Below are 23055 nucleotides of genomic sequence, written 5' to 3'. Positions count from 1 at the left end.
AATATGATGCAAGTGGATGGAAGAGTGGTAATGTAGAAGCAGGAGAGGTGGTCGTGCATCAGCAGTGCGTAAGAAGGAAGCACTGAAGGTAGAAAGGGTAGGTAGTTTGGGAGGTTGATGTGTAAGAGAGCCATTGAATGGACAAGCTACATGCAATAGTGAGTTCAACAAGTTTATTGGAAAACACAAGCTTTCAGAGCTCAGGTCCTTCCTCAGGTGTAGTGTGAGAGAGAGGGTATGAGACACAGAATTTATAAGCAGAAAGGTAACAACCCTAAAACTAGCCATCTCTTGTTGAATCTTTAGTCAGTTAGGGAGGAAGCTTGTGTTTTCAAATAAAGCTGTTGGACTAGAACCTGGTGTCGTGTGATTTTTAATCTTGTCCACTCCAGTCCAACACCAGCATCTCCACATCACGCAGTAGCGAGACTTGTGGTCTGTGAGTTTTGGTGACAGTGAATGATAAGGCAACATTAAGGATTCTGGCCTTAGTCCTGTGGGGTGCAGAAGAACATTGACTTTCTTTCTGTACTGATGGTCATTTCTGCTAACTCAGGTACCAGGAATGACCTAGGATGCTTTCAGGGTCCAGGCTGTTTGTGTCTAGTGGTGTGGCCTTCCGCAGCAGGATAAATGACAGCCCCCCTCTCCTATATCCCATCTAGCATCTCTAGGCCCCTGTCCAGGAATCAGGATGAGAGCTTTCCTCTCTGGGCCTTGTGTCCTATAATAATGGCAGAGCACCACAGGACGACAGGCAGATCCTGGCTTACAGCACCTCAAGTAATGAAAACATTTGCTTCATTGATTGAAAGCAAAAAAGGCTAGAGATCTCAGTACAGATTCCAGCATTTGCAGTAACTTGCTCCTTACCTGAAGTGATGTGCAGCTAAGCTTTAAATATGGTGTCAGTGACATGAGGTCTCAACAATGGTGAATACATCTGCCTCTCCAGCTGTGAGATTCTCCAAGACACCAAAGAACCCAGCCACATAACTAATGAGGTGAAGCATGGAAGATCGTGTTCAATAAGTTATTGCAAGTTCTGGTAGACTGGGTACTATGAATCTCACTCAATAAAACATGAACTGGAAAATTCACCCCCTTGTTTTGCAAAGGGCTCTCTCGATATTTTTATATGCAAGCTTTTGCACTAATTTATAATATTATAGCCTGTTTTAATTTCACAGTGAATAATGCAGTGTTGTCATTAGCTTGCTCTATAATTTACACCAAATTCAAATATTTTAAGACTAAGTATGTTCATTACATCAGCTTCAGTGTTTCCTGTGTTCAGCTCACAGTGTCGTTCACCAGCTTAGAGATGACAGCTTATGCAAAAGCTGGAGCCGTTGCAGAAGAGGTGTTGGGGGCAATCCGAACGGTGATGGCGTTTGGAGGTCAACAGAAAGAGATTGAAAGGTCTGTATGGTGACTATTGCCAATAATCAACCAGTCTTTCATGTTCAATTGTGAGGCTTATTTTTCTCCTCTCTTCATAACCTCTTAAGGTACCATAGCAATTTAGGTGAAGCAAAGAAAATTGGTATAAAGAAGGCTATTACTGCCAATCTGTCTGTTGGATTTGCCTACTTTATAATATTTGGATCTTATGGAATTGGATTTTGGTATGGAACTACTTTGGTACTTGAGAACTCAGAGTATTCCATTGGAACAGTTCTCACTGTAAGTACAGTAGTATTAGTTAACATCCCATAAACCAGCCTATATACTAATGATATAGCTGTCCAACTATAAGAGGATTTATAATCAAAACCTAACTTGTCTGTACGTCTATTCATTCTTACACATTTGAATATTTACCTAATCTCAACAGTAGTGCTTCCATTCTTCTGTTAGTCTTTCTTTGTATCATGTGCTGTATGGAAATGCATGCAGATTGACGAAAGTAAAATGGCAACCTTCTGTTGTCCTACAAATGTTTTGCTGCATTATTTTTAAAATACATATTTTGAAGAGAATTGTCAATTTGGTGGAAGTTGAAGATTTTCCATCCATTATGCATTCATATATTGAAATAAAGGAGATTGGGTACAGTATGTCATATGTTGCTGATTCAATACTACCAGTTTGTCACCTCCTTCAAAGGAATCAATCATAATATTCTCTCTTTCACACCAGTTTTCAGAAACGGATACTTTAATGCCATACTTGAGATGTTTTATGAGTCCTTTTTCTTTCAATTATATTTTAGATTTTTTTCTGTGTTACCTTTGGAACATTCTCGATTGGTCAAACAGCACCCTATATTGAAGCATTCTCTAATGCTAGAGGAGCGGCATATGAAATCTATAAAATACTAGATGAGGTAAAGAAGGAATTGGGAAATTGTATTTCCGCTTTTCTGTATGTTAAAATGGTAGCGTTTAAATCAATGTAAAAAATTGGAGAAGTTTTAGATTAATTACAATTAGATTTTATTATCACGTGTACTCAAGTACAGAAGTAAAGGAGTACTGTGAAAAGTGCATAATGTTGCCACACATGCACCATCTTAGGTACAAAGGTACCTAGGTACAAAAAACTTAAGTACAAAGAAGTAAAAGAAACAAAGTTTAAAAAGTTAAACATTACCTTCATAGAACAAGTAGAAAAAAAATTTATTGCAAAAATAAAGCAAATATTTATATATTTTGAAGCAATGCAGTTTTATAATGAAAATTGCAACATTTAAACCATTCCATGAGAGATTTTTGTTGGCTCAAGTATGCTTGCTAATGGTATTCAATCTTGCTTTAGAAAAAAAAGTGTCAATCTCATTTAGGGTATGGATATGAGTATCAAAACTTTGCTGATGCCATCACATTATGCAGCCAGAGATTGATTCAAAATGGAACCGTGTAAACTAAGAAACAATTAAGGAATAGCAGATGATTTTTATTAAGCCAGAGCATACAAATCCATGAAAATGTATTTTGTACACAATGACTGGATGTACATGACTAGAGTGAAAAAGAAAATAGTGCACTGATAGAATTTTCACTGAAACGGTCTGATTATTGTATAGATCTGATATATACAGATACCAGGATGAATCTTAGGACTTTTAGTTTTAAGTCAAAGATGACTATTTCAATCTTCCTAAAGTCATTAGAATTCTACGCTTAGCTTTGCCTATCTTCCTTCAATTAGACTTTAATTTGAATAGAAAAAAATGAACATAATGGGGTGAGTTTTCCGAGTAAAGGAGAGCTAGGATTGGGTGAGTGCAGGGAATTAAATCCCTAGATACTGTCATCAGGATCCCAACATCACACTGGTGGCCTCCAGGTTACTGTGATTAAAGAGCAGTGGACAATCCCTTGATCCCTCAGATAATGAATTAAGATGATTAGGAAGCCCATTACGATATATTTTAAGCCTTAAGTTCTCCAGTCTGCAAGGTGGGATTGCATTGTTAATGGTAGATAAGGCATCTGTAACTGGAGGATCAACAAACTATCCTCCTTCTCTCCAATCACAGACTCTAGGTCTCTGCTTTTTCCCAAGTTGTGTACCCTCCTTGCCAAAACAGACAAAAAGGTTCGCAACAAACAACTGCACCTCCCAGTCGCGAACCATTTCAACTCCCCCTCCCATTCCTCAGACGACATGTCCATCCTGGGCCTCCTGCAGTGCCACAACGATGCCACCCGAAGGTTGCAGGAATAGCAACTCATATTCCGCTTGGGAACCCTGCAGCCGAATGGTATCAATGTGGATTTCACAAGTTTCAAAATCTCCCCTCCCCCCACCGCATCCCAAAACCAGTCCAGCTCGTCCCTGCCTCCCTAACCTGTTCTTCCTCCCACCTATCCCCTCCTCCCACCTCAAGCCGCACCTCCATCTCCTACCGACCAACCTCATCCCGCCCCCTTGACCTGTCCGTCCTCCCTGGACTGACCTATCCCCTTCCTAACTCCCTACCTACACTCACCTTTCCTGGCTCCATCCCCGCCTCTTCGACCTGTTTGTTCCCTCTCCACCTATCCTCTCCTCTATCCCTCTTCTATCCGCCTCCCACTCTCTCCTTATTTATTTCAAAACCCCCTTCCCCTCCCCCTTTTCTGATGAAGGGTCTAGGCCCGAAACGTCAGCCTCTCTGCTCCTATGATGCTGCTTGGCCTGCTGTGTTCATCCAGCCCTGCACCTTGTTGTCAAGTATGAGTGTTCACTATTGCTTGTGTGGAGAGAAAGGAATGCTATTTCAAGAAGGTGATTGTGAGGCATAGGTACAAGGGGGCAGTGGACTGAGAGATATCCTAAGTACTGATTGATCAGATGGGGATATGAGGTGCCCGTTGAATTAGGAAAAAATGAAGATGTAAGGAATCTTGCATGAAGGTTACTGTGCAGATGAATGCTGGGAAAGTCACAGTATGCGGCTTGACACCTGTACATGTTATAATATTCCACTGTGATGACCTCTTGCAGCCTAGAATCCTCTTGGTGCATTTTGTCTCAATGGAAGGGACTACACTCCTCATGCCAAATTTCCTTGGTCACTGTCACACATAGCTTGCTTGCTGGTCCTCTTCTCCCCATCCTTGAGAAAGCTTACTTCACTGTAACTCCTCAGGTCACATAACCCCTAGATCACACCAACTAACAGTGAGAGAGCCAGGTGCAGACTTCCTCAGCCTCCCCTGCATTCCTATAGTTGCTGAACCCTTGAAAATCCAGGTTCGAATGTTGCGTTCAACCCCTGTCATAGTCCCTGGAATTAAAAATCCTTCCTTTGACAAAACCAGTATCTCATGCCACTCACCCTCTCTGATTATTCAAAGAACCAGGAGGCAAAATGCTACTTTCATGAATCTGGGCAGGAACTACAGAAAAGCTTCCTTCTGTCATTCAGATACCAGACCTGCAAATAGTCCCACCGACATGTACACAAACTAAGTGCAAATAATACTGCCCAAATCTTCAAAGGATTGCCATTCACCATTACCAAAGTTCCGATTTAACCATAGATTGAGTATGGTGAATTTGTGGTTTTGACTAGTCTGGGAAACAATGGAATTACTTTAGAGAGTACAGAGACATTTCAGAGAGGATTAGAAAGGTACTTGATCAGATGGTGATTTACTTCAAGCCATGGGCAGAATTTTGCAGGTGCGTTTGTAGGTGGGCCTGGAGGAGGGAGGCCTGTTCGGATTAACTGGGTAGCCTTCCTGCTGCTCTCTCTACCCTCAAAAGTAGCCAGTTCATTGTCACTTTCTGGTCAGCCTCAGTTTGAAGGCAGATATGTGGAATTCAGGGTAAGGTGCCCCCCACCGCTCAGAGATTAGAACCCTCACCTTGTCTGTGGCCTCGGCTTCATGACCCCTCCCTCTTCTCCCCAATCCCTTGCCCCATTTCCCTGCCCAATGTTTGATCTTCCTTCGTATAAAGACCTTTGCACTTAGCTAGTCCACAAGTCAGAGACTATGCTGCCACTGAAAGTGCTGGGACTGTAGCAACCAGATTCGCCATCAGCACTCTGAGATTGTCCTTCTTCCAAAATGTGGGGCACTAGTCCCATCTCCAGCCAATGAATGCCCCTCAGAGTAAACCAGCTTGAGGGCTATTGTGATCTGCAGAATACGTTCTCCAACAAAGTTTTGGGTGGTTGGGCAGGAAGCCTACAATTGAAGATGCCTGCTCCACATCTCAAAATGACTAGATTTTGAAAATGGAAAATGGTAGAAAATCCAGAATTAATAATGGTAGTTCAAAGAAAAGGCAAAGGGATAATTGCAAATATCCAGAATGGGGATGGGGTTGGGGGGGTGGAATTGTTCGGCATTCAACTCTGTCCTTAAGCCATGAAGTATAACTATAATAGAAAGAGGAATTGCTGGAGAAACTCAGCAGGTCTGGCAACATCTGCGGAGACAAAGCAGTTAACATTTCAAGTCCGGTGACACTTCTCCAGAACCAATAGCAGCTGGGAAAAGGTACAACTGGAGTAAGTGTCCAAAGAATTAATCTTGTGGACCACCCGAAATTGGTCCTTTCAGCACGCTTTATAAGGATTGATGGGTTGACTGCCTAGCTGCTAAGAACACTGAGCACAGAATGTATGGCTGAGATCTTTCTCAGATGGGGTCCCGAGGTGCCTGTACAATAGTCTTTACTATATAGTGTGAAGACTCCTTCTGTTGTGAAAGATGCATATGACATCTACCATGCTTTATCCAAGGAAAGGACAAACTAAATTTTCAACCATAGTCTGTGCATTATTGTCTAGACTTTTACATCACTTGTCCAGCAAACTAACCATGATGACACCATCAACATTGCAAAGTAGAAATAATTCAAAGAAAAGTTAACACATTAAGAATCCTTTACAGAATAAAGCTAATCTACGATTTTCATTTTTCAAAACTTAATTTTTCACAGCAGTAATGATCATATGCCAATAGGTAATTAATGGTTAACTAAAACACAGCCTGAAAAGGATAGGAATAAAGGTTACTTTATATTGCTTGGATATGCTTGAGCTAAATCAAAACAAGGACATTTGTTAACCTAGAAATGAATAAAGCATAGATTGTTATTAAAATATTTTGAAGCATTAAAATCACAGGGTCAGGTCCAAAATGTGAGCATTAAGTTACTATTCTCAATGAACAAAATAGGGCAAAGTTGTGAGTTGCACTTCAAACAGAAAATAAAGTGGAGAAGTGATTATACTGCTTGTTTGTCAGTGCCAGTTTGAGGCCAAAGAAAAATGTAGCAGAATTGCCTGGATGAGAAAACTGTAAATGAAAGTAGCTCTTTTCCATTAATTGTGTGAAAAAGGGCCAAGTCCTTGAAATAAAAAGTCAAGGTTCACAACAAAGGACACCACCGACGAGAGGTTGAAAATAAATATGAACTGAAGCAGTGACAAGAGGAAAATAAGCTTCAATTTAAAAGCCCAAAAGCTTATACAAGGAAGGAAAGACTGAATAGGATAGAATGCTGAGGTTGTGGAAATAACGTTGCAAAAATGTGTAATTAATGTTTTTAAAAAAGCTATAGTGAAAGTCTCTAAAATTTCTGACTGTTTAGTGTGTTTTGCTGCAAATAATCCACAGACTCATTTCAGAGTCTGTGCTTTAAGTGGTTGCGATTCCTTTCCAATAGAAATTTTTTTAGCCTCAAATTACTGATAATTTTTAAGACTTATTCTCTGCCTTCAGACATTATATGATCATCTTTGTTTTGGTTTCCCTTTTAAGAAATCTGCCATAGATGGTTTCTCAGAAGAAGGATATAGGCCTGATCAAATTAAAGGAATAGTGGAATTTAAGAATGTGCATTTTAATTATCCATCAAGACCAGATGTAAAGGTATCAGAATTTTTTTTCATACTTACAACGAACCTCAGATGAAAAGAAAATGTGTTGAGTATTTCTGATTTTAATGCATTTCTAATATTTAAAATAAATTATGCAAGGACCAGTGAGCTCTGTTGGTTAGAGTGTGCTGCATTATCATGCCAAAAGCACAGGTTTGATCCCTGTGCTGGCTGAGGTAACTTTTGAAGCCTACATTATTGTGTTGCCCCATTGTGCTATCGTTGCAATAGCCAGTCCTTGCAAAACACTTGGCTTCATTAATAGAAAGAGAGAATACTTACATTAAACAAATATATGCAGGTTAGGTGGATTTTTTTCACACACAGGATGTGAGCACCTCTGGCTAGGCCAGCATTTATCACCCATTCCTAATTTCCCAGTGGGCAGTTAAGAGTCAGCGACAGGGATCACATGTAAGCCAGACCAGGTAAAGATGACAGATTTCTTTCCCTAAAGGGATTCACTGAACCATGGGCCATGTTAAATTGCCCATAGTGTGCAGCACTGTGTAGGTTAGGTGGATTACCCATGGAAAATGCAAGGTTACACGGATAGGTAGGGGGATGGGTGAGTTTGTGTAGGATGCTCTTCAGAGGGTTGGTACAGATTCAATATATCAAATGGCCTGTTTCCACACTGTAGGGTTTTATAATTCTATGATTTTAAGCAGCATAAGTTTTTATGTATATTGGTAGACTGGTCTGTCAAAAATAACACAGCAGGACCCAGAAGATTGCTAAAATTACTATTTGAAGTTAAGAATTAAGCAAGGAAGTATTCAGTTGTTCATACTTTGTTACTTATGTTATAAAAGTTTGCTCTGTGCCTGAAATGCTTTTTCAGACTTAGCTGTTTGTATGCAGCTAACTTGATTTCTTAGTTTCCAAAATTTAGCCATTAGAATGACTATTTAGGCATGAGAGTGATGCAGTTCACACAAGTGCTATTCTCAAAAAAAACCATAGAATCCCTACAGTGCAGAAAGAGATTATTCAGTCCATCGAGTCTGCATCAAACCTCTGCAGAGCATCCCACCAAGACCCCACCCCATCCCCCCATTTCCCATGGTTAATCCACTTAACCTGCACACCATGGGCAATTCATTTTATCTGCACCTCTTTGGACTATGAGAGGAAACCCACACAGAAATAGGGAGAATGTGCAAACTCCACACTGTCACCCAAGGCTGGATTCAAACCCAGGTCCCTGGCCCTGTGAGGCAGTAGTGCTAACCACTGAGCCACCGTGCTACAGTCATTGGCCAGGCAACAGCTTGGGGAGTTTGGACACTTCCTTTGAACAAGTTGCAACATAACCATTACCATTTCAACAGTTGCAAAGACCAGTGATTGAAGCTGGAACATGCCCGACACGTAATTCCTTTATCGAAGTGTTTTAATTGACTGGATTACTAGAATTAATTTTGCATTTTCTCTCTTTTAAAAATCTTACTGTATCCATATACAGTCATCAAAAACAAAAACATAAAATTGTTCAAAACAAAATATAGGTCACTGCCTGTAAAGAGAAGAAGCTGGTGATCCAAAACATTGAACTCTTACATGACCCTCTTTAGATGCGCTGACTGACTGCATGTACATCTCCAGCACATTTTTTTAACTTTCGCTTAGATTTCTACATTTGTAATTTTATGAAAAATGTTATCAATCCCCTGAAGGTGGATTGTCACTAGCCACTTTTCACTGGTGCAGGATAAGAAACCTGTAATAGGTCTGCAGAGTTCACAAATTTCCTAATTTGAGCTTCCCATCTTGAAGGTGAAAATACAGGCTAAATCCCTTAACATATCACACAAACACCTTATAGAATTTAGCCGACTGAAAACATTTACACCAACTATTACACCAAGAAATCAATCTCGAGATGGCAGTTGTGCTGCTTCATTAATTCTTTGATAAGGTCCAATCCTGGAAATGCCACAGACAGCCTGAAACTTCCATTCAACATCCACCCTCTTGAATGCTCAATGAAAATTTCAACATGAGCTGTTGCTATAACATCTGGACCCCTGGGCAGTTTAGAATATTTTATTTTTCAGTGGCTTTCAATTGAACGTCATGTTATGTTAAAACATTTTAGCCCATCAGCAATGCATTGAAATTGAAAGTTCCGACGCATTACTAATATTTTCAGAATAAAGCATTGTTAAACTTTTATTGATTGCTTTGAATATTTCTATAGGTTTTAAGAGGCCTGAATTTGAAGATTAAGAGCGGACAGACGGTAGCTCTGGTGGGAAGCAGCGGCTGTGGAAAAAGTACAACCATTCAGTTGCTGCAGAGATACTACGATCTCCAGGAAGGATCGGTGAGAAACTGGATAATCTCTGTTCTCCAAATGGTTATGCATTGTGAACCATTTAACTCAAAAATAACCTAAAATGGATTAACAAAGTAATCAATTGTCCTAAATAGTTGCTTGAGCCTTGCGTGCACTGTGTAAAAGTTATAGGATTGATGGCTCTTGGTACTGCTAGTTTTGATTGGTCACATTTCACATTCACTTGCCTGGATGATTGCAGCTCGAACAACACTTAAGAAGCTTGATACCATCCAGGACTTGATTGGCATCACATCCACCAACTTCCAGCTCCTCTACCACTGATGCTCAGGAGCAGCCGTGTATATCACCTACAAAATGCACTTCAGAAATGCACCAAATCTCCAAGGACAGCACCTTTTAAACCTATGGCCATCTCCATTTAGAAGGACGAGGGCAGCAGATACATGGGAACACCACTACGTGCAAGTTCCCCTCCAAGCCACTCACCATTCTGGCTTGGAAATATACTGCCATTCCTTCAGTATTGCTGGGTATTAATTTCCAGGAATTTCCTCCCTAATGCATTATAGGTTTACCTACAGGGTATGAGTTGCAGTGGTTCAAGAGATAGTTCAGCACCACCCCCTCAAGGGTAATGCCCAACCAGTGATACCCACATGCCATGACTAAATAAAACAAATAAAAACAAACTGGTAGAGGTGTTATCATGTACCCCCCCACACCACCACCCCACCACCCTGCCCCTGCTTGGGCAGCACAGTGGCTCAGTGGTTAGCACTGCTACCTCACAGTGCCAGGGACCTGGGTTTAATCCCTGACTCGGGTGACTGTGTGGAATTTGCATGTTCTCCCTGTTTCTACTGGTTGCTCTGGTTTCCTCCCACAGCCCAAAGATGTGCGGGTTAGGTGGATTGGCCATGCTAAATTGCCCATAGTGTTCAGGGATGTGTAGATAAGGTGGGTTACAGGATAAAGGGGTGGGGGATTGGTATGGATGGGATGCTGTTCAGAGGGTTGGTATGGACTTGTTGGGCTGAAGGGCCTGTTTCCACACTATAGGGATTCTATGATCTTTCAACCACCCCATTCCATAGGTCCCAGTAAAGTTTTGATTGCAGCTTGTTAGCTTCCACACCAACATGAAAGTGAATACCCTCATTACGCCCAATTAATCATCTCTTGACACCATTCTGACCCATGTTTGACCCATGATCAAAATTATTGCGATCAGCACACAAACGTATTCGAAAAACATTTTAAAAAACCGTGATATTCCACTTTGGTTGCTCTTGGCTGATTTTTCCGTAGGGACATTGAACTGTTTTGTGAAAGGCAGGGCCAACTGGTCTGATTTGACTTTTATGGATAGAGCCTAGCAATCAGCCCTCATGAGAATGGTACTGCATCGGAAATAAAAATTGCACTGCCAACTTGTTACCGAGATGCAGCTCCCCCTCACTCTGACCCGGGAGGATGAGAAAGCACCTGGCTTCTCCTTGGTCATAATACAACCGAGACATACTCCACTGCCACGGTGTGAAAATGATCAAGGTGTTACCTTCGTCAACCTCTTTGCCTTTGAAGTTTGTGCTACCTATAAATATCAAAGGTCAACATCTAACATCCTTGGATTTGTTCCAAAAATGATATAGTTCAGTGTCCCAAAGGAATAATAGAACAAAGAACATTCAGTACAGGAACAGGCCTAACTAATGAATAGCGTTGCAGTTACCTTTGTGCTGATTAACTTTAGATCTGTATTGATACTTAAATAACAGCAAATCTTCCGCATCTTGATTCCCATTGTCAGGTTGTTTTCTAATCAAACGGCATACATTGTTACTTTAGCCGATGTGATAAATATTCCTAAACTTAGATAAGCAATTATGTTGCAGGAATGTGTAATCTGTTTTATATTACAATGTAGAAAATGTCTTTTCTATTGCCAGATTACAGTTGATGGCCATGATATACGGTCACTAAATATCAGGCATTTTCGAAAGTTCATTGGCGTGGTCAGTCAAGAGCCTGTACTTTTTGCTACAACCATTGCTGAAAACATACGATTTGGACGTGAAGATGTTACAGATGCAGAAATTGAGATGGCTACAAAAGAAGCAAACGCTTATGATTTCATCATGAAACTTCCTGATGTACGTGAAGTTTTCAATCTTCAAAAGGATGATCTCCTCATCCAAGCATAACTGATAAAGTTTTGATTATTCTGTGCTTATGATGTAATTGAACAAGGCACAACAAAACTAATTGCTGTTTCATTGCATCTGGCAAAATGGCAATGACAGTGACAATGCAACTATTTGCCAATTACTTTTCCATAAAGCCAGTGTCTCCTTTATATCTCAACCAGTGATAGGATCCTTATTTGGAACTGTAAAGAGAAAAGCAAGTTAATCAATATGAGTTTATTTTAACCAGATAACATGGTCAAAATATCCATTGCAATATTTGAAAGTAAATCAATCTGGTGGCACAGTGGCTCAGTGGTTAGCACTGATGCCTCACAGTGCCAGGGACCTGGGTTTGATTCCACCCTCAGGTGACTGTCTGTGTTGAGTTTGCATATTCTCCTTGTGTCTGCGTGGGTTTCTTCCAGGTACTCCGGTTTCCTCCCACAGTCCAAAGATGTGCAGGCTAGGTGGATTGGCCATGCTAAATTGCGCGTAGTGTTCAGGGATGTGTAGATTAGGGGGATGGGTCTGGGTGGGGTGCTCTGAGGGTCGGTGTGGACTTTTTGGGCTGCAGGGCATGTTTCCACACTGTAGGGATTCTATGATCTTTTCTGGCCCAAGTCGGTGCTAATAAGAAAAGCCTATTTGCTGGACTAGATTTAGTACATATTTGAAATCAGTGGAACCTGCAGGTTTAGTATTCAAGCGTTAATTCAATGCACTGCATATGTTGCAATATTTGTGGGACTGAATTTTCCCACAAAGGCAAGAAACAAGAACTGGGACTGTCAACAGGACTTGAGCCAGTGTGAAACTCTTCCACTGACAAACTTAATAAATTTAAGATTTTTACAAGCAGGGTTCTGGTGCCACCTCCTGCCTAATTAAATTCCTTTCCTACCTCTGGGCCCAGAAGATGCCAACTGAGAAGTGGCACCATGGAGGGATTTGTAACAACAATGTAGAGGGTATTGCATTCAAAATGCCCGTGAACGAGGAGCAACGGTTGTTAGCAGTGTAAGGAGTGCTAGGCAAGAAAACTTTATGTAAGGTGGAAGATGGATGCTGGGATTTTGAACAATTTATTGTTTGTGTAGGATGCAATATGGCAGGAAAACATCAGTGAAATCTGATGAATGCATATAGTCTTCTTTCCCAGGGATAGGGAATTGAAAATTAGAGGGCATAGGTTTAAGGTGAGAGGAGAAAGATTTAAGGAGGACCTGAGGGGCAACTTCTCAACACAGAGAGTGGTGCGTATATGGAATGGGCTGCCAGAGAAAGTGGTTGAGACAGCTACAATAGCAACATTTAAAAAACATTTAGATAGTTACATGATTGGGAAGGATTTAGAGGGATATGGAACAAATGCGGGCAATTGGAACTGTGTGAGTGGACACCACGGTCAGCATGGACCAATTTAGGCTGAAGGGCCTGTTCCTATGCTGTATTACTTTATGACTCTATGACATATAACTTGTATATCCTGATGTCAGAAATAAAGCCCAAACTGGGTAATATCTGTCATCCATCAGAATTCCCACGAACAAAAGCCACTATAAGGTAACTGAAGTTCCAAAAATATCCCATGCTTCATTGCATTGATACATCTCCTGTCATACCTACTAGATCTGGATTAAGATCTGGATTTTTTTTTCTGCTCTCTGTTGTAATTCTTGCCCTTCCACCTATAGGGCACCACAACAATACCCATGCTGGGGCCACTGCTGATCCATTGTTTAGAAATTGTCTCATGCCTGAAATTTTATTGAACTGAGCCATACAGACTGCTGATCTGAGGGAGGACCTGATCTGCCACTGCTATGAAGCCATGATCATGTATTTTCAAACTGAATTCATTAACTAATTTAAAACTCTGCAGGTGGAATAATGAACTGCCCTCATCACTACTTTGCATCAGGAAAATTTGCTTGGGAAAACATGGAGGTGGGAGATATAAACAATGTCAGAACTTAAACAGAGTCGATGTTATTTCACAGAAAGGAACAATGAGGTTTTTCAGACAGAGACAGAAAAAGGCAAAGAGGAAAAAGAAAGAATAAGATCTTTTTGAGCTGCACCTTTTCCCCTTCCTTTTTGGCCTTTGCTGCATCAGCATCACACACTGCACCACAAGGATACACAGATAGTTAAGGGATTGTTAGTCCTCCCTTAGGGGAAATGTGTGGTGTCTGTTTGGCATAACTGCTATAGCAATGTAACTCAGTGCGGAGCTGGAAGAATACAACAGGCCAGACAGCATCAGAGAAGCAGGAAAGCTGACGTTTCGGCTCGGGACCCTTCTTCAGCCCCATTACTGAAGAAGGGTCCTGACCCAAAACATCAGCTTTCCTGCTCCTCTGATGCTGCCTGGCCTGCTGTGTTCCTCCAGTTCCGTACTATGTTATCTCTGACTCCAGCATTGGCAGTTCTTACTATCTCACTATGACAATGTGCCTGAATTGAAGAATTTAGGTGAAATTCCTTTGCGGATTGATCACTTGTGCAAGCAGTTACCACAATGCATTGTTATTTTTCAATAGTTGTTCCTCAATGACACTGCTGTCTTTCAAGAGCTAACCAAATGAAACAAAGATTCCTGATTCAATTTCTCTACAGTGAAGACCGTCTATGATTAATATTTTGTATTTTATTGCAGAAATTCGACACTCTTGTTGGGCAGAGAGGTACACAACTGAGTGGAGGGCAGAAACAAAGAATTGCAATTGCCCGGGCTCTGGTGCGTAATCCCAAGATCCTTTTGTTAGATGAAGCTACTTCAGCCCTGGACACAGAGAGTGAAGCTGTGGTTCAAGCAGCATTGGATAAGGTACATTTGATTTTAGTTCCCAGACATTTTTGTTAGGCAAAAGAAACAAGAAAATTGTGATTATGCATCTGCAGATTATGCAGTGATTGATATCCACTCTGCAATAAGTAGTTGTAGGGAATCTTTAATGCTGTGCTGGAAATAACTGAACAATTACTTTGTAAACATTGTGAAAACACAAGGCAAAATATCAAAATAAAAACTGGGAAATATCAATTGATCATTCGAGATTGTCCTGTCTTTGCACAGTGTAACTTCCATATGTTGTTTACAACATTTCCCTCCCTTTAACTCCCTGCAATGGAATTGTCTGGGAATGGCAATCTTAGAACTCTTGTCAGAATTTATTTCCTATGCTTTTTATGTGCTCTCTAGATATGGTTGGTATAGAATCAGAAGTATCTTATTTTGCCCTATTTACTCTGGAGGTCTTCTGGCACCCAGGATGGTATTGATGTCTCCGAGATAGAGGCTTTAGGTTTGAATTGCCCTGCAAGACGTGATTGCCTTGAAAAGTGCTTTCATAAGTCACCAAATAGGTTGCCTGTCAACTTACAAATTCTTACAACACAGATATAGCTGGCAGTAAGAGCAGAAGAGTCTCTGGGTCAGGCATGGTGATGCTTTTGGTGTGGAGTGGCGCTCCTCAAGCTGTAGCCTCTGACTTCAAATTAGTGACCTATTTCAGGAAAAAGCAAACCACAGATAATGGCCTGCATGCCTGTAATTTAGTCTGCCTCGTGCATTTCTAGATATGGGAAGTTGGCTAAATCTACTTTGAGGTGTAAAAATCACCATAGTCTTTCCAAACCATAGGGCTGCTCTCTCATTAGAGAGAGATGACTGATGGTGGTTTAACTTGATGGTCACCATACTCATGCGAGGGGAGAGGCTGAGAAGGAGAGTCCTTCATAGTAACTTAAGCTGGTGCAGGAATTGAACCCATGGTGTTGGCATCACTCTGCATTGCAAACCAGCCGAGCAGCCAATCGAGATTCAAATATCGACCCCTGGAGAAATCGCCTGAACAGAATGATTTGAGTGCCTGTTTTTTCTTGTCCAAGTTATTTTTAATATCAAACCATAAATTCTTACATAAGTAACTAATAACACTTGAAAAACTAATAACTTGTCACCAGAGGTCCTTCTTTAATTTCCACAGGCAAGTAAAGGTCGTACTACGATCTTGATTGCTCATCGTCTGTCGACAATCAGGACTGCAGACATGATAGCAAGCTTTCAGAATGGTGTTTTAGTGGAACAGGGGACACATGCAGAATTGATGCAGCAAAATGGAGTTTTCCATTCACTTGTACTGGCACAGGTACCTTATTCTTTATTGGGGGATATTTCAAAATGAAACTTTAATAAATGTAACCGAAAAACACAAGTGCTATCTTATCTTTATAATAACAAGAGAGTCTACAGAACATTTTCCAATAAAGCAACGTGTTGTTAGCAAGTAGTTTGTGTGATGCATGAAGGAGGACTGAAAACTTGAATTTTTTTTCATTTTTCTCCTTCTGACATTATATTATTTATATTTAAGTACTTTAATTATATGTTATTTATGTGTTATTGTGTTTCAATTAAAGTAATTAAATTATAAAATTTGATTTCACTTTAGTGTTTAGTTTTGTGGCAGTATTAATTGTGGTAAACATGGCTACTGTATGAGTCAGTTGGGACAATACTGTGAAGTTACAATATTGTTACAGTTTTCATCATAAGATATATTAACACTACAGTGTGATTTGCATCCACAATATTAATTTGTTCTGATTTACGTGTATAGTATCCCCTCAATAGGAGTTATGTGTATATCATTACTATAGTGATTCATGTGTTTGATATCATATTGGTATGAATCATGCCCATGAGACCATACCACATCAGCATAATGAATGGTGAGGAATAACTTGGACCACACACTGCCCAATATCTTGTGCTACATAACCACTGAATGAATTAAAATAGAATCTGCGATATACATGATAAGAGATGTATCAGAAGGCACCTTGATGCTCAGCTAACCAACAGCAGCATGCAAAGCAGGCAGATCATGACACAAACCAACACACAATGCTAGTTTGATGCCATCACTGCCAATTTCAAAACACACAATGCAGTTTTAACTTCACATAGCTGAGTACAGCTTTGACTAGAATGAAGGATCTCAAAGGGGTCATAAACTACATGCAAGCTATTTTTTGCTGCTGATGTAATTATATGTACTTTTGGAGCTTTCCTACAATGGGCTACATTTTGAATGTCCACTGTATAAGGTGTGGCTTGTGCTGAAATACTTTTCTATTCATTTAAAAGCTTGTGCCTAAATAGATTTCTACTAGCTATGTGTGGCCTTTCAGGGCTTCCTTTGGAAATTGTGCATGACTGAGGCAATAAATAGAAGTTATGCAGAGCAAGACAGGTTGCTGGAAATGGGAGGAAAAGAAGGACCAGAACACTGCAGGATGCCATGTTAGACAACTATTTTCCTCACTTTCAACAAGGTTAATCTTCACTTCACAAGAGTCAACTAAATTTGACAATTGCTCTCGCTACAAATGTGACCGAAAAGCAGGACATGGACAGTATTGCTTATGGGTGTCAATATTGAGCAATTGTCAGAGTGGGTGAGCTGAAAGTTGTGGATTTATAGCTTGCAGCATGGCTAAGTATGTGATGATGAGACAGAGCACATGAATCAAAGGAGTGGCTTCCGATTGATAGAGATTGATGTGGGTGTAATGATTTAAGTAGTGGATAAGGCAGTTAAGTTATCAGTTAAAAATGAACAAACTCACTTTTATAACTCATACCATACTTTTACATTTCTTCCTCCACTTCATCTATTATCTTAGAGCGACCCTCCCTGCAATCATCTCCACTCTTATTTCTTCCCCCTGCTTCCTGAGCATTTGTCTGGAGGGTTTCATGTCTGCTCTGAATACAAAAAGTCAGTCATTCTCTCCACATCCTCCAGTTCAGTGCACTGTCAGAAAACATTAGTGCTTACTTTCATGCATCTTCAGACATTCCTTAAAGTATTCGAGAGCGAGATTCACTCTTTCATAAAAAAAACCTGTTTTTCTCTTGCAGCCTCAATGCACCTCCTGTTACGAGATTTGGGCTGTCTTTAAGTAGTACTGACTCCTCATGATCTTGAACTCCCAGCTGATGCATGCATTTCATGAATATGGGTTGCACTGACAACATGCAACTATCATTTAACATAAGCAGCACCATGCATTTGACTTGATGCCCCTAATGAATATGCACAAGTCAGCTAGTTACAGTGAGCCCCACACCTATTAGCAGGGATTAGACACTTTAAACCTCACCTTTCCTGAATGTAAATTATTCAAGGAAAAATAATGGCTTCAGACACTGTAAGCTTTTGATTTTGTGAAAATTCACTTACCACGAATCCATCACGAATCGAGAGAATTGTGAATTTTTGAAGTAGATTTAAACATACAAAGTAAGAATGTATTTTGGAATCCTGGCATTTCCTGACCAGCAGCATTCTGGAAAAGCTGTTGCCAATATTTAGTTCAAGGGAGACTAGGGATAGGCAACAAATAGTGGCCTTGCCAGCAATGACCACATCCCATGTATGGATAGTGAAAAAGAAAATGACAGTGACAGTAAAGAAGACAGCTCAACATCCTTTCAAAAAAGCAGTTAGGTATAGTCAATAAATGTTGTTTTTAACAGCAACATTCATATTCAGCCATGAATTTAGAAATACATCTAAGTTTCCATTTTAGATCAATTGGTTTCCATTGTAACAGAGAATGCAATATTAATATGAACCCTGAAAACATCCCAACTCAAGTTGGTGATCATGAAATTGTTTGTAAGATATTAGCATATATGGTACTGAATAGAATTCCTTCCCTAAGAGCAATGTGGGTCTACCTACAGCACATGAACTGCAGCAATTCAAGATGGCAGCTCACCACCACCTTCTCGAGAGAAACTGGGGATGGGCATAAATGCTGGCTCAGCCAGTGACACCCATATCCCATGACAGAAATTTTTAAAAATAGAAATGGTTTAATGGGCAGGAAGCAGAAAGTAAGGATTAAGAGCACATTTTAGCAGGTTGCAAGTCATGGATAAGTGCTGAAACATTAACTATTTCATATCTATCTTACCGACTTAGATGAAGAGGTAGCAAGCAGTGTAGCAAAGTTTGCAGAGAACAATAATTCCTCTCAAGCAAGTGTGAGTCAGGAAGCAAATATTTCATTATAGATTATTGAAGGGTTACAGATAGAACTTCTCAATAATAGGGTTTACAGCATATATTTACAGTTTTCGACATCATATAGGCTGATGTTATCTCAATGTTCAGTCTTGAGCCTATTGATTTCCATTGTGATTCAATCATCTTTAATGGGCTTCAGATTCCCTTTGCTCCTTTCTCTATGTAGTAATGAATACAAAGCTTGCACAGGCTGTTATTGTTTCAATTGCTAAGCGAACATGCCCAAAACCACACTATCCCATCATGCCAGGAAGAAATCAAGCACAACCCCAGCACTTACTTCGAGACATGCATTAACCTTAATTTTAACCCCATTAATATTAACTCCCTCTCATTCCTATTTCACTGATAATATAAGCTGTGAGGGGCTGCACAGGAAAATAGGCAGATTAACTGAGGAGAAAAAAGGTGACATATTGAGCATAAAGAGGCATAGTGTAAGACTATTCATTTCGGTAATAGGAGTAGAAAAATAGAATAGTTTTTACAAGGCGTCAAACTTGAAAATATTGATATTCAGAGTTACCTGAGTATCCTCACACAAGGAACACAGAAATTTAGCATGCAGGTGTAACAAGCAATTAGGAGGCAAATGGCATATTGACTATATTTAAAAGGCTTCTAAATGGTAAGCATGAAAAAGTCTTGGTACAATTGTCTGGAACTTTGCTGAGATCACACCTGGAATATCGTGCACAGTTTTGGCCACCATAATGAAGGAAGATTGTACTTAGCTTGGAGGCCATACAACAAAAATTCACTAGGTTGATTGTTGGAATGAAAGGGTTGTCCAATGATGACAGGCTGAGTGAAGTTCTCTGGTTTAAAGACTGAGGCATCATTGCGGTAAAATATGCAAGATTTTGAAGGGGCTTTACACAGAAGACACTGAGCGTGGAATCTTGTCAGGGTCTGAATGACATGTGCTATGGGCAGATGAGTAGTAGAATTAGGTGAGATGTTCAGCAAGGCTCATCTTAATGTCAAGACCATCTTGCTTCATCTTGCTAGCTTTTCCCAAGTGACGTGCCAAATTTCTCCAAGAATGATGCATTTTCTGATAGGATGGAAATCACAGGTAATACATGCTATGAGGGCTGAACCACCAATTAATGCAGTGAGTTAGTAAAATTCGGTGAGAAAACTCAATAGGCCTGGTGGAGAGACTCACGCCACCAAACTAGAGGTGACACACACGTAGCTTAAAAAAAAACATAAGATTATCCCTGAGAGATTGATCAGCCAGACAAAACGATCTAGATCCTGGGAGGACAGTCTTTGGAAAAGGGCCAAACATTTAGGACTTAGATGAGGAGAAAATTCCTCACTGAAAAGGTCTTTGAAATTCTCTACTCAATGAAGTTGTTGATGCTCCACTTTTGGGTATATTTGAGGCTGAGATTAATTAATTAAGATAATTTCAATAGTCTCCCAGGAAAGCAAAGAAAATGGGGAGCACGAAATAAAACAGAATGGAGGCTGAAGATCTGACACAGTTGTATTGAATGGCAAAGGATGGTGAAGATGCTGGATGGTCTACTATTGCTCCTTTTTTAAGTTAATATTAGAGGTAACAACACAAAATTAGCAGAATAGAAAATCTGAATGGCAATAAAATGGGAGATTAGAAATTAGGAGATTAGAGTCAACATTTAAATATACTATCCAATAAAATAATCAAGATTTATAAAAAGTATATTTAAAAAGAAATAAGAACTTTGATAAAATGAATCTGATTGTGAAAAATCAAAGTGTAACACATATTAAATAATTATCTGGCATCAAATTTTCCTGGTGATGGTGAAAATTAGAACATGCATATACTGGAATAGGATGCAGAAAAATAATTATTGGGTTTATAGACCGTGGGTTTATGGGTTCCAGTCCTTTACTATTTTACTTGAATTCAAATTAAGACCAAGTTAAATAAATTATGTTTCAGTAGAATTATCTCAGGTGCTAATGGATGCAGTCATAGTTCATCCAAAAGTTGGCAATTTGGCAGCCTGATTCAGAAAAATCAAAATTAACTAATAACTAAATAACGAGGGCTCCTTGAAATTGCAGCGATAATAATATGATTGAATTTTACATTCAATTTGAGGAAAAGAATAATGTCCAAGACTAGGATTCAAAACTTAAGGCCACGAAAGCAGACCTGGCTAAATTGAACTGACAAATTAGATTATGGGATAAGTCAATAGAGAAGAAATTTAATGTCAGAAATTTAAAGGCATTTTTCAGGATATTCAGGATAGATGCATTCCAAAAAGGAAGAAAAAAAACCTAAGGGGTGAACCCACCATCCATTGTTAACTAAATAAGTTAAAGACAAAATGAAACTTAAAGAAAAAGCATACAATTTTGAAAAGATGTGTGACAGCTCAAAAGATTGCATAGAATAAATAAAACAAAGAAGTACTAAAAAATTAATAAGAAGTGAAAAATTAAAGTACAAGAGTTTCTATAAATTGTTAAAAAGGAGAGAAGTTAACAAAATGAACATTGGCCCTGTTGAAAGTGAGTCTGAGGAATTAATAATAGAAAGTAAGGAAATGGCAGATAAATAAAATAGATATTTTGCATTGTCTTAACTGTAAAGGATGCAAGTAACATCCCAAAAATATTCACAATTCAGGAAATGGGAGGGGGGAGGAACAAAAGAAGATTATAATCGCCAGGCAACTGGAACTGAGCAAACTGTTGGAGCTGTGTTTTGACAACTCCCTAGGTCCTGATGGACTTCATCCTGGGTTCTTAAAAAGAAATTGTGGCTAGTGAGTAAGGTGATATATTGGTTCTAATTTTCCAAAATTCCCTCCAATTGGATGATAGCAAATGCAACTCTTTTAATCAAAAAAGCATAAATATGTAAAACACTAAACAGGCCATTTAGCTTAACAATTATCTTAGGGAAAATGTTAGAACCCATTACTAAAGATGTTATGGCAGGGCAAATAGAAACTTTTTAGGTAACCAGGTAGAGTCAACAACGTTTTGTGAAAGGGAAATCGTATTTAACCAATTTAAAAGAGTTCTTTGGAGAAGTAACACATGTACTGGATAAAGGAGAACAAGTGGATATAATGTATTTAGAATTCCATAAGGCATTTGATAAGGTGCCACATCAAAGGTTACTGAAGAGAATAAAGGCTTATGGTGTAGTGGGTGTTATATTGGCATGGATCACAGATGGTTAGCTAACAGGACACAGATTATTGGTAAGATTTAATGAGTTGTGAAAAGGACAGGAGGATGCTACAAATGGATATAGGAAGGTTAAGTGAATGGGCAAGAATATGGCAAATGAAGTAAAATGTGAGAAAATGTAAAATTATCAATTTTGGCAGCAAAGATAAAATTGATTCATTGTATTTAATTGGTGAGAGTTTGCAGAACTGATATACCATACACCTGGTTCTGTGTCGGTATTGGCCTCCTTATTTAAGGACAGGTGTAAATACATTGGAAACAGTTCAGAGAAGGTTTACTAGACTAATAACTGGAATAGATGAGTTGTCTTATGAAGAATGAGTTGACAGGCTTGGCTTGAATCTGCTGCAGTTTAGAAGAGTGAAAGTCAGCTTGATTGGAACATATGAAATCCTCGGAGGTCTTGACAGGGCGGATGTGGGAAAGATGTTTCATCTTGTGGGAGAATCTAGAACTAGAGGTTATCATTAAAACACAAGGAGTTTAATTTAAGACAGAGATAAGGAGAACTTTTTTTTTCCTGTCAGAGTGTCATGAATGTTTGGAACTTTCTTTCTCAAGGGGTGGTGGAAGCAAAATTTTTGAATGGTTTTAAGCCACAGATAGATAGAATCTTGGTAAGCAAGGGAGTGTAAGATTATCAGGGGTAGGTGGAAATAAAGTTACAATCAAATTGACCAAAATGGCCGAAGGACCCCTGGTCCTAATTGATATGTTTGTATGTGAGTGTATTACTGAAATAGCCTTGTATTGTTAACTGAGAATCAATACTTTTTAATTACTGTGCAGGAAATTACAAGTTAAAGATTGATATTTATGTAACTGACTGGAAGGTTTTATAGAGAGCATACATTTACGGTGAGTAATCAGACTAGTGGACCGAAGGACTAAATGACTTGGATGACAGACTGGCAA

At 39.5% G+C, this 23055-nt stretch overlaps 1 protein-coding gene across 1 annotated transcript in view; it reads left to right on the top strand.

The window, feature by feature from the left end:
- Nucleotides 1-23055, top strand: part of LOC109914257 (ATP-dependent translocase ABCB1-like) — a 76991-nt gene that overhangs the window by 16066 nt on the left and 37870 nt on the right. Inside the window, exons 8-15 of the mRNA XM_020513850.2 lie at nucleotides 1298-1422; nucleotides 1512-1686; nucleotides 2216-2329; nucleotides 7209-7319; nucleotides 9531-9656; nucleotides 11582-11785; nucleotides 14481-14651; nucleotides 15814-15975. Of these exons, the coding sequence (XP_020369439.2) occupies nucleotides 1298-1422; nucleotides 1512-1686; nucleotides 2216-2329; nucleotides 7209-7319; nucleotides 9531-9656; nucleotides 11582-11785; nucleotides 14481-14651; nucleotides 15814-15975 (1188 nt within the window). The remainder of the gene's footprint in view (nucleotides 1-1297; nucleotides 1423-1511; nucleotides 1687-2215; nucleotides 2330-7208; nucleotides 7320-9530; nucleotides 9657-11581; nucleotides 11786-14480; nucleotides 14652-15813; nucleotides 15976-23055) is intronic.

Source organism: Rhincodon typus, chromosome 2, assembly GCF_021869965.1.
Source record: "Rhincodon typus isolate 14 chromosome 2, sRhiTyp1.1, whole genome shotgun sequence".
NCBI lineage: Eukaryota > Metazoa > Chordata > Chondrichthyes > Orectolobiformes > Rhincodontidae > Rhincodon > Rhincodon typus.
The sequence above is the reverse complement of the archived record's forward strand: the minus strand, read 5'-3'. Positions and strand labels throughout refer to the sequence as shown.